This window comes from Ranitomeya imitator, chromosome 7 (assembly GCF_032444005.1).
Source record: "Ranitomeya imitator isolate aRanImi1 chromosome 7, aRanImi1.pri, whole genome shotgun sequence".
NCBI lineage: Eukaryota > Metazoa > Chordata > Amphibia > Anura > Dendrobatidae > Ranitomeya > Ranitomeya imitator.
In genome coordinates, this window is record NC_091288.1 from 58,487,290 (window position 1) to 58,499,255 (window position 11,966).

An 11,966-nucleotide genomic window follows, 5' to 3' on the forward strand; every position below is an offset into this window, starting at 1 on the left:
ATGAAACGATGCCTCTATATGACTCCCTAAAAACCTACATCTGACAAGAACTTACATTGATATGTGAGGTTATAAGGCACAATATGGAGATTTGCTTCTGGAAATACATAAAAGCAAAATTTCCCCATCCACTTAGGTTTTCTTCCTAGAATAAATGGTGCCCATGGAAGGTAATGGAATGATGGCACCAGAATTGTCATAAAAAAGTATTTCAACCATACAAAATCCTGAAGACAGGTTCCCTTTAAAGAGGACCTGTCAATGGGTCAAGAGTAATGTTTTCCCTTTTTTTTTTTAACTTCTCAAAATAGTTCCAGAAACACCGCCCCCTTAGTAAAGACTATCAAAACAAGCATTACATAAAAAGGCCCATATATCTGGCACTGTTTGGACTAGGCCCTTCTGACAGGTCCTCCATCAATGGCGTCTGCTTTTATAATAGATAGCACACGGACCTATTATATCCTGTGGGGTATTCACATTTCAGCATTTTATTTGCTGATCATAGGTCTGCACACAAAAAACAGACACGTCTCTATTTTGGACCAATTTGCAGGTCAAACCTGAGCCATTAAAGTAAATGGGTCATGAAAAGCGCATGACACTTGGATGGTAAAAACGGAAACAAGGACCCAAAGCAGATGGAAAAAAAAAGATCCAGAACACTAATGAAAACATTTTTTTTTTTTTTGTGAGGACACAAAATAATTCCGTTAAGGTTTAATAGGGAGTAATAAGAAATAGATGAAGAATGATGTTGGGAGTACGGGTCCTTACCTTCACATTATCCGATTTCAGTTCAGATTCGGTGTATAAGCCCTTAAAAAACCCTGTTGTTCTAATAACCTGAAACATAAAAGCAGAACATATTATGGCCCAGACATTATAATAGGGCACATTTACACATGACTTATTGTGGCGGTAACTTTTAGTTTTTCTTCTCATATAAGAGGAATCTGATGAGAATCGAACAAATTCTGATAACTCAGATGACATTCCAATGAAGATCTGATGAAACTCGGTCTGCTTTTCTCGTGCATGATTTCTAAGGTGACTGATTTTATATGATTTCCAAGGAACCATTGACTTGCATTACCGCTGATAACCCGGCCTACCCAGATTGTAATCGGACATGTCTTCAATCTTTTCCACGGACCACTCAGTTCAAGGAGAGAAAAAATGGACATGTGCACAGCCCCATAGAATATCATAGGTGCGCGAAAAAAAATGGACATGTGCACAGCCCCATAGAATATCATAGGTGCGCGAAAAAAAATGGACATGTGCACAGCCCCATAGAATATCATAGGTGCGCGAAAAAAAATGGACATGTGCACAGCCCCATAGAATATCATAGGTGCGCGTGCTATCCGTGAACACCACAGATGACAGGCGTCCAAGAAAATCAGTCGCTTGCACGAGTCCTAAGGCCGAGCGCCCACAGAACTTATTACCTGACAATCTGCGGTGCGGAATTTCCAGGGGCAAATCCACTGCATAATGCAGTGCCAGCAATCCATAACAAAACTCATCCACACAGTGAAAATATTATTTACATGGAAATTGACTCACAATCCGCAGCGTGTCAATTCATTGTGCAGAATTCCCTGTGGACTCCAGCCCTGCAGTTAACAGTGATGCCACCCACCTGATTAGCGGCAAAACTCGCATGTAACACGTGAATATGAGGCAAAAGGCTTGTGTCATATGTGCTGAACGAACTGTACACATTGCGCTCCCCGCATCACACTCCTCATATCAGACGCCCCGAATCAAAGTCACCTTATCACACTCCCCCATCACATGACCTGTATCGAGTTCCCAGTACAACACTCCCCGTATCAGGCGCCCAGTAACAAGCTCCCCGTATCAGGCACCCCGTAACAAGCTCCCCGTATCAGGCGCCCCGTAACAAGCTCCCTGTATCAGGCGCCCCGTAACAAGCTCCCGGTATCAGGCACCCCGTAATAAGCTCCCCGTATCAGGCACCCCGTAATAAGCTCCCCGCATCAGGCGCCCCGTAACAAGCTCCCCGTATCAGGCGCCCCGTAACAAGCTCCTTGTATCAGGCACCCCGTAATAAGCTCCCCGTATCAGGCACCCCGTAATAAGCTCCCCACATCAGGCGCCCCGTAACAAGCTCCCGGTATCAGGCGCCCCGTAACAAGCTCCCTGTATCAGGCACCCCGTAATAAGCTCCCCGTATCAGGCACTCTGTAACAAGCTCCCCGTATCAGGCACTCTATAACAAGCTCCCCGTATCAGGCGCCTCGTACAGCGCTCCCCGTATCAGGCGCCTCGTACAGCGCTCCCCGTATCAGGCGCCTCGTACAGCGCTCCCCACATCAGGCGCTCTGTAACAAGCGCACTGTAACAACCTCCCTGAATCAGGTGCTCTGTAACAAGCTCCCCGTATCAGGCGCCCAGTAACAAGCTCCCCGTATCAGGCACCCCGTAACAAGCTCCCCGTATCAGGCACCCCGTAACAAGCTCCCCGTATCAGGCACCCTGTAACAAGCTCCCGGTATCAGGCACCCCGTAATAAGCTCCCTGTATCAGGCACCCCGTAATAAGCTCCCCGTATCAGGCGCCCGGTAACAAGCTCCCCGTATCAGGCACCCCGTAACAAGCTCCCCGTATCAGGCGCCCTGTAACAAGCTCCCTGTATCAGGCGCTCTGTAACAAGCTCCCCGTATCAGGCGCCCCGTAACAAGCTCCCCGTATCAGGCGCCCCGTAATAAGCTCCCTGTATCAGGCGCTCTGTAACAAGCTCCCGGTATCAGGCGCCCCGTAACAAGCTCCCCGTATCAGGCGCTCTGTAACAAGCTCCCCATAACAAGCTCCCCGTACCAGGCGCTCTGTAACAAGCTCCCGGTATTAGGCACCCCGTAACAAGCTCCCCGTATCAGGCACCCCGTGTTACGCTCACGCCCTGACTGGTGGGCGTGAGCTCGGGGGTTTTGTGGCCCCACTGTGCCACAAACCAGACTACCCTGGAAGGGGCGTGACTATAACAGCTGCCTGGGTTTTCACTGGAGCCTCTGATGGTGAGGACAGGCTTGTGCAGCAGGCAGCTGCCAGGTGCTACTCCAGGGTGGTGTCTGGCTGTGGCTGCTGATCCCACTTGGGAGACAGGAACACCAGGATTGGTCCGGGCATTAGGCAGGACTGGCAGAAGAGCACGGCTGGAACACAGACGAGTAGGCTGGCACGGCTGAGACAGGGCTGGCAGAGATACGGCAGAGAACACAGGGCTGGCAGAGACACGGCAGGAAACAGGACTGGCTAGGACAGCAGGAACACAGGACTGGAAGGCAGGGCAGGAACGGCAGGACTGGCAGGAACACAGGATTGGGAGGCACGGCAGAGAACACAGGACTGGTTGATGTGGTTTATGAAGGAACAGGTAAGGGCCTGTTCACACTGGACGTGCAGGTACAGATATGTAGTTTGGAACACAGGGCTGGCAGAGACACGGCAGAGAACACAGGGCTTGCTAGGACGGCAGGAGACACAGGACTGACTTAGGACGGCAGGAGACAGGACTGGCTAGGACGGCAGGAAACACAGGACTAGCTGATGAGATATTAGAATCAGGCTGCACTCAGATGACACCCGAGTGCAGTCCAATTGTGAGTGAGATGAAGGAACAGGTAGGGATATATAGTTTGGAGGAACAGGTAGGGACCTGTTCACACAGGAGAGGAGTGAAAGACTGCAGATAGGAATGGAAAAGCAGCAAGCGGTAGCGTAGCGATAAAAGCTGAGCAGAGCCACAAAGAATGTGGAGAGAAGCTGCAGCAAGAGATACTGCAGAAGCTAAGCAAAGTGGAACCGCAAGGATTGCAGAGAGGAACTGCAGCAAGAGGTTTCTGCAGCAACGGGAGCGGAGCAGAGTAAGACGGACCAGAACCGCAGAAGTGCGGAGCAGCGGTAAAGCCACCAAGATGCAGAGCAGGCAGAGCCGCAAGAGTGCGGAGTGTAAGAAGACTGGGAACACAAGGAAAGACACAGCAGGGAAGGAAGCCACACACAAGGAGACTGAGATAAGACTAAAGGCCCCTTCACATTAAGCGACGCTGCAGCGATACCGACAACGATCCGGATCGCTGCAGCGTCGCTGTTTGGTCGCTGGAGAGCTGTCACACAGACCGCTCTCCAGCGACCAACGATGCCGGTAACCAGGGTAAATATCGGGTAACTAAGCGCAGGGCCGCGCTTAGTAACCCGATGTTTACCCTGGATACCATGCTAAAAGTAAAAAAAAACAAACACTAGATACTTACCTACCGCTGTCTGTCCTCCAGCGCTGCGCTCTGCTTCTCTGCTCTCCTCCTGTACTGGCTGTGAGCCGGAAAGCAGAGCAGTGACGTCACCGCTCTGCTTTCCGGCTCACAGCCAGTACAGGCAGCGGTAGGTAAGTATCTAGTGTTTGTTTTTTTTTACTTTTAGCATGGTATCCAGGGTAAACATCGGGTTACTAAGCCTGCGCTTAGTTACCCGATGTTTACCCTGGTTACCAGTGAAGACATCGCTGAATCGGCGTCACACACGCCGATCCAGCGATGTCAGCAGGAGTCCAGCGACGAAATAAAGTTCTGGACTTTATTCAGCGACCAACGATCTCCCAGCAGGGGCCTGATCGTTGGTCGCTGTCACACATAACGATTTCCTTAACGATATCGTTGCTACGTCACAAATAGCAACGATATCGTTAACAATATCGTTATGTGTGAAGGTACCTTAAGTACAGACAAGGCAATGGAACAAGACACAGGGACAAAGACACAGGGACAAAGACACAGGGACAAAGACACAGGGACAAAGACACAGGGACCAGGATATTCTGCCTCCTGGAGGGCGGACAAAGATCAAGGCAAATGCACAGAGAAAAGCCTCCAGAGAGGGAGTAACATAGAGCTAGACCTGGCAAACTCAGAAGCAAAACACTTAGGCTACGTTCACATTAGCGTTGCGCGCCGCTGCGTCGGCGACGCAACGCACAAAAAAGCGCACGCAAAAACACGCAAAAACGCTGCGCTTTGCGACGCGTGCGTCGTTTTTTGATGAAAATCGGACGCACGAAAAATGCAACTTGTTGCATTTTCTTGCGTCCGACGCTAGCGTCGGAAACGACGCACGTGTCGGAAAACGCAACAAAAAAAACGCATGCGTCCCCCATGTTAAACATAGGGGCGCATGACGCGTGCGTCGCCGCTGCGTTTCCCGACGCAGCGTCGGGAAACGCTAATGTGAACGTAGCCTAACTGAGCAAACACATTGCACAGGCCCAGACCACAGGGTGGAGCTGCACTATATACAGGAGGCCTCTCGGTAATTGGTCAGGAACTGATTGGACAGGTGCACCTGATTCCTATAAGAACCAGAGAGTTCAGGCGCCGGCCCCTTATACAGTTCCCCGTATCAGGCGCTCTGTAACAAGCTCCCCGTATCAGGCACCCCGTAACAAGCTCCCCGTATCAGGCACCCCGTAACAAGCTCCCCGTATCAGGCACCCCGTAATAAGCTCCCCGTATCAGCCACTCCGTAACAAGCTCCCCGTATCAGGCACCCCGTAATAAGCTCCCCACATCAGGCGCTCTGTAAGTTCCCCGTATCAGGCGCTCTGTAACAAGCTCCCCGTATCAGGCACCCCGTAACAAGCTCCCCGTATCAGGCACCCCGTAACAAGCTCCCCGTATCAGGCACCCCGTAATAAGCTCCCCGTATCAGGCACCCCGTAACAAGCTCCCCGTATCAGCCACCCCGTAACAAGCTCCCCGTATCAGCCACCCCGTAACAAGCTCCCCTTATCAGGCGCTCTGTAACAAGTTCCCCGTATCAGGCGCTCTGTAACAAGCTCCCTGTATCAGGCGCTCTGTAACAAGCTCCCCGTATCAGGCGCTCTGTAAAGAGCTCCCCGTATCAGGCGCCCTGTAACAAGCTCCCCGTATCAGACGCTCTGTAACAAGCTCCCTGTATCAGGTGCCCTGTAACAAGCTCCCCGTATCAGGCGCCCTGTAACAAGCTCCCCGTATCAGACGCTCTGTAACAAGCTCCCCGTATCAGGCGCCCTGTAACAAGCTCCCCGTATCAGACGCTCTCTAACAAGCTCCCTGTATCAGGTGCCCTGTAACAAGCTCCCCGTATCAGGCGCCCTGTAACAAGCTCCCGGTATCAGGCGCCCTGTAACAAGCTCCCCGTATCAGGCGCCCTGTAACAAGCTCCCGGTATCAGGCGCCCTGTAACAAGCTCCCCGTATCAGGCGCCCTGTAACAAGCTCTCCCCGTATCAGACGCTCTGTAATAAGCTCCCCGTATCAGGCGCCCCGTAATAAGCTCCCCGTATCAGCCACCCCGTAATAAGCTCCCGGTATCAGGCGCCCTGTAACAAGCTTCCCGTATCAGACGCTCTGTAATAAGCTCCCCGTATCAGACGCTCTGTAATAAGCTCCCCGTATCAGGCGCCCCGTAATAAGCTCCCGGTATCAGACGCTCTGTAATAAGCTCCCCGTATCAGACGCTCTGTAATAAGCTCCCCGTATCAGGCGCCCTGTAACAAGCTCCCCGTATCAGACGCTCTGTAATAAGCTCCCCGTATCAGGCGCCCCGTAATAAGCTCCCCGTATCAGACGCTCTGTAATAAGCTCCCCGTATCAGACGCTCTGTAATAAGCTCCCCGTATCAGGCGCCCCGTAATAAGCTCCCGGTATCAGACGCTCTGTAATAAGCTCCCCGTATCAGACGCTCTGTAATAAGCTCCCCGTATCAGGCGCCCTGTAACAAGCTCCCCGTATCAGACGCTCTGTAATAAGCTCCCCGTATCAGGCGCCCCGTAATAAGCTCCCCGTATCAGACGCTCTGTAATAAGCTCCCCGTATCAGACGCTCTGTAATAAGCTCCCCGTATCAGGCGCCCCGTAATAAGCTCCCGGTATCAGACGCTCTGTAATAAGCTCCCCGTATCAGACGCTCTGTAATAAGCTCCCCGTATCAGGCGCCCTGTAACAAGCTCCCCGTATCAGACGCTCTGTAATAAGCTCCCCGTATCAGGCGCCCCGTAATAAGCTCCCCGTATCAGACGCTCTGTAATAAGCTCCCCGTATCAGACGCTCTGTAATAAGCTCCCCGTATCAGGCGCCCTGTAACAAGCTCCCCGTATCAGACGCTCTGTAATAAGCTCCCCGTATCAGGCGCCCCGTAATAAGCTCCCCGTATCATGCACCTTTTACAATGCTCATCGTATCAGGCACCCCGTAACAAGCTCCCCGTATCAGACGCTCTGTAATAAGCTCCCGGTATCAGACGCTCTGTAATAAGCTCCCCGTATCAGCCACCCCGTAATAAGCTCCCCGTATCAGGCGCCCTGTAACAAGCTCCCCGTATCAGGCGCTCTGTAATAAGCTCCCCGTATCAGGCGCCCTGTAACAAGCTCCCCGTATCAGACGCTCTGTAATAAGCTCCCCGTATCAGGCGCCCCGTAATAAGCTCCCCGTATCATGCACCTTTTACAATGCTCATCGTATCAGGCACCCCGTAATAAGCTCCCCGTATCAGACGCTCTGTAATAAGCTCCCGGTATCAGACGCTCTGTAATAAGCTCCCCGTATCAGCCACCCCGTAATAAGCTCCCCGTATCAGGCGCCCTGTAACAAGCTCCCCGTATCAGGCGCTCTGTAATAAGCTCCCCGTATCAGGCGCCCTGTAACAAGCTCCCCGTATCAGACGCTCTGTAATAAGCTCCCGGTATCAGGCGCCCTGTAACAAGCTCCCCGTATCAGACGCTCTGTAATAAGCTCCCCGTATCAGGCGCCCCGTAATAAGCTCCCCGTATCAGGCGCCCTGTAACAAGCTCCCCGTATCAGACGCTCTGTAATAAGCTCCCCGTATCAGGCGCCCCGTAATAAGCTCCCCGTATCATGCACCTTTTACAATGCTCATCGTATCAGGCACCCCGTAACAAGCTCCCCGTATCAGACGCTCTGTAATAAGCTCCCGGTATCAGACGCTCTGTAATAAGCTCCCCGTATCAGCCACCCCGTAATAAGCTCCCCGTATCAGGCGCCCTGTAACAAGCTCCCCGTATCAGGCGCTCTGTAATAAGCTCCCCGTATCAGGCGCCCTGTAACAAGCTCCCCGTATCAGACGCTCTGTAATAAGCTCCCCGTATCAGGCGCCCCGTAATAAGCTCCCCGTATCATGCACCTTTTACAATGCTCATCGTATCAGGCACCCCGTAATAAGCTCCCCGTATCAGACGCTCTGTAATAAGCTCCCGGTATCAGACGCTCTGTAATAAGCTCCCCGTATCAGCCACCCCGTAATAAGCTCCCCGTATCAGGCGCCCTGTAACAAGCTCCCCGTATCAGGCGCTCTGTAATAAGCTCCCCGTATCAGGCGCCCTGTAACAAGCTCCCCGTATCAGACGCTCTGTAATAAGCTCCCGGTATCAGGCGCCCTGTAACAAGCTCCCCGTATCAGACGCTCTGTAATAAGCTCCCCGTATCAGGCGCCCCGTAATAAGCTCCCCGTATCATGCACCTTTTACAATGCTCATCGTATCAGGCACCCCGTAACAAGCTCCCCGTATCAGCCACCCCGTAACAAGCTCCCGGTATCAGGCGCCCTGTAACAAGCTCCCCGTATCAGCCACCCCGTAACAAGCTCCCGGTATCAGGCGCCCTGTAACAAGCTCCCCGTATCAGACGCTCTGTAATAAGCTCCCCGTATCAGACGCTCTGTAATAAGCTCCCCGTATCAGACGCTCTGTAATAAGCTCCCCGTATCATGCACCTTTTACAATGCTCATCGTATCAGGCGCCCCGTAACAAGCTCCCCGTATCAGGCGCCCCGTAACAAGCTCCCGGTATCAGGCGCCCTGTAACAAGCTCCCCGTATCAGACGCTCTGTAATAAGCTCCCCGTATCAGACGCTCTGTAATAAGCTCCCCGTATCAGACGCTCTGTAATAAGCTCCCCGTATCATGCACCTTTTACAATGCTCATCGTATCAGCCACCCCGTAATAAGCTCCCGGTATCAGGCGCCCTGTAACAAGCTCCCCGTATCAGGCGCCCCGTAATAAGCTCCCCGTATCAGGCGCCCCGTAATAAGCTCCCCGTATCAGACGCTCTGTAATAAGCTCCCTGTATCAGGCGCTCTGTAACAAGCTCCCCATAACAAGCTCCCCGTATCAGGCGCCCTGTAATAAGCTCCCGGTATCAGGCGCCCCGTAATAAGCTCCCCGTATCAGACGCTCTGTAATAAGCTCCCGGTATCAGACGCCCTGTAATAAGCTCCCCGTATCAGACGCCCTGTAATAAGCTCCCGGTATCAGGCGCCCTGTAACAAGCTCCCCGTATCAGACGCTCTGTAATAAGCTCCCGGTATCAGGCGCCCTGTAACAAGCTCCCCGTATCAGACGCTCTGTAACAAGCTCCCCGTATCAGACGCCCTGTAATAAGCTCCCGGTATCAGGCGCCCTGTAACAAGCTCCCCGTATCAGACGCCCTGTAATAAGCTCCCGGTATCAGACGCTCTGTAATAAGCTCCCCGTATCAGACGCCCTGTAATAAGCTCCCGGTATCAGACGCCCTGTAATAAGCTCCCCGTATCAGACGCCCTGTAATAAGCTCCCCGTATCAGACGCTCTGTAACAAGCTCCCCGTATCATGCACCTTTTACAATGCTCATCGTATCAGGCGCCCCGTAACAAGCTCCCCGTATCTGCCTTTCTTCCTCCAGCACAGATTCATAGTAGACATTATATTTAAAACTCCCACAGTACTACAAGTCTCAGCATGCTCGGTGAGGAGATTCTGGGAGTTGTGGTTCTCACACATACAGGTTGCCCTCCTCATGTCTGGCCCCGTCCTCACCTCTGTCAGGATGTCGTGCAGGTACCGGAATGGAGGCTTCCCGAGTAGTTTATCGGTCAGAGGCGGTTTCCTGATCACCTTTCCCAGTGATTCCTGTGTGCGCCGCACAAGCGCAGGGTCCATTCCGGACACCGGGAGACGTCACTGCTCAGCGGCAGAGGACAAGGGCAGAACCGTGCTGTGCGCCTGCTGCTCCCCCCGCTCAGCCCTGCTTTCCGTTTACACCCGTCTCCAAGGCTCCGGTACCGTATACTCAGGACCGACAAGCCTTTCCTTTCCCACAATCCATAGCGATCACTGTTCTGCGCATGAGCCGCCTCCGCCGTTACCAAGCGTTCGCGACCATGGCAACAAAACGTAACACATTCTGGGGCGGGGCCAAAACTACTTCTAGTCACGTGTCTACACGTCAGTAACCAAGACACGTGACCTGGGCCAGCTTTTATAAGTGAACTACAGAGTGTCTGTCAGACTTATCATTTCCTCTTGCGAGAAAAAAAAAAAAAACGGTCCGTAATCTGGACCGAAAAAAAGGGATGAAAAGTATGCGATTGTCATGCGAGTTCAATGCAATTTTTTAATCGCACCATCCGTTTTACATCCGTATGACATCCGTATGCAATGCGGGGTTTTTTTCTGCAACTATTTTTATACAGTCATTTACAGGACTATTTACAGTGTTCTATGCCACAGAAATGGTAACGTATCCGTAAAAAAACGGACGGAATATGAATGGTCCGTATTCCAAGTGGTTTTTTTCTCGCACCCATTGACTTGCATTGGCGAGACTCGCAGCAAATCGCAGGTGAAATCCCTCCTCTGGCGTCGGCACTCCGGAGCGGAGCGTGCGGCAGCACAGCAACACATGGAGCCGCACGCTCCGCTCCAAAGTGCAGGCGCCAGAGGAGGGTTTTAAGCTGCGAGACTCGGCCGTATGTATTGCAAGTGAAAAGGAGCCCTTAGGCCTCACACTTCCATCTTTCATCTCCCATCAAGATACGTCGATTTTTGAAAATTCAGGATGCATTTCCATAGACTTGTATTAGCGACGTATCACGACGGATGGACACAAGTTTCGTCCATTGTGCACTGGATCCTTTGGAATTTGATGGCCCGTCTTTTGCAAAAAACGTTTCATGAAACTTTTTTGTCTGCAGTGGAAAAATGTTCCCCGACACCTCCTGCGGCATACGTCATTCTACAGAACGGGAGCCTATGGGCACTGGATCCTGCGCACACTGTGAAACGCAGGAATCCAGTGATGGATGCAGTTTTTCCATCTGAGCATGCCTGGATGCATATTCCAACCCGGGAAAAAGTCTCTCAAACAGAGCACTGCACCATGCGGAAAATGATGAAAACCTGATAGCACTCAACCATATAGTGGATTCTGTCAGCAGGGTTCCTAAATACTGCAATTCCACCTGCAGAATAAAATTTCTACATACTTTCCATACAGGCTCCGAGACTCCCGTGATATTGTTTTGTCACATGAGCCCTGTAGCCAATCAGCGGTTGTTCTCACTTCCTTCTGTTGAATCTTGGACATCTGAGGGAGATGTGCACACTGCAGGCCATGAAAGGCCTCTGATTGGTGGCATCAAATGGGGTGACGAGGCCCACAAAAAACACCCTGCTGTCCGACAGTCAAAGGGCAGCATTCTCTCCTTACTTAGACTATGGATTCGTTATAGCAGGGATCTTAAACACACGTCCCCTGAGGCTGCTTCATGCTGCCAGCAGGCACTGTAGACCCCTTGGCATCCCTGCCCGGTTCAGGGGCTCTGCCGACGGTAGCATTTTATTTTAGCTGAATGTGCGTCCTTAGACAGACATTCAATTGAAATTATATACCTACAGTAGGCTGTGGATGGAGAGCTGGGGGAGCTGTGGGTCACAGAAGGCAGGAGTCGGCTGCCACGGCTAACCCCTGTGCCCGCTGCTAAAGAGAAATGAGTATTCACTGCTCTCCATGCCCATAGGAGAGAACAGTGAATTTTAATTTCTCTTTAATAGCACAGTAAGCGCAACAGCCGGCAGGGCGATCACGTGTACCTGCTACTAAAGAGAATGAATATTCACTGCTGTCTAC

At 52.0% G+C, this 11,966-nt stretch overlaps 1 protein-coding gene across 1 annotated transcript in view; it reads right to left on the bottom strand.

Annotated features, from left to right (window-relative positions):
- The window catches only part of TRAF3IP1 (TRAF3 interacting protein 1), a 63,787-nt gene extending 53,616 nt beyond the window's left edge, over positions 1–10,171 (bottom strand). The window contains exons 1-2 of the mRNA XM_069733300.1: positions 9,875–10,171; positions 778–846 (exon numbers count right to left, since the gene is read on the bottom strand). Of these exons, the coding sequence (XP_069589401.1) occupies positions 778–846; positions 9,875–9,997 (192 nt within the window). The 5' untranslated portion in view covers positions 9,998–10,171. The remainder of the gene's footprint in view (positions 1–777; positions 847–9,874) is intronic.
- Positions 10,172–11,966: the final 1,795 nt, after the last annotated feature.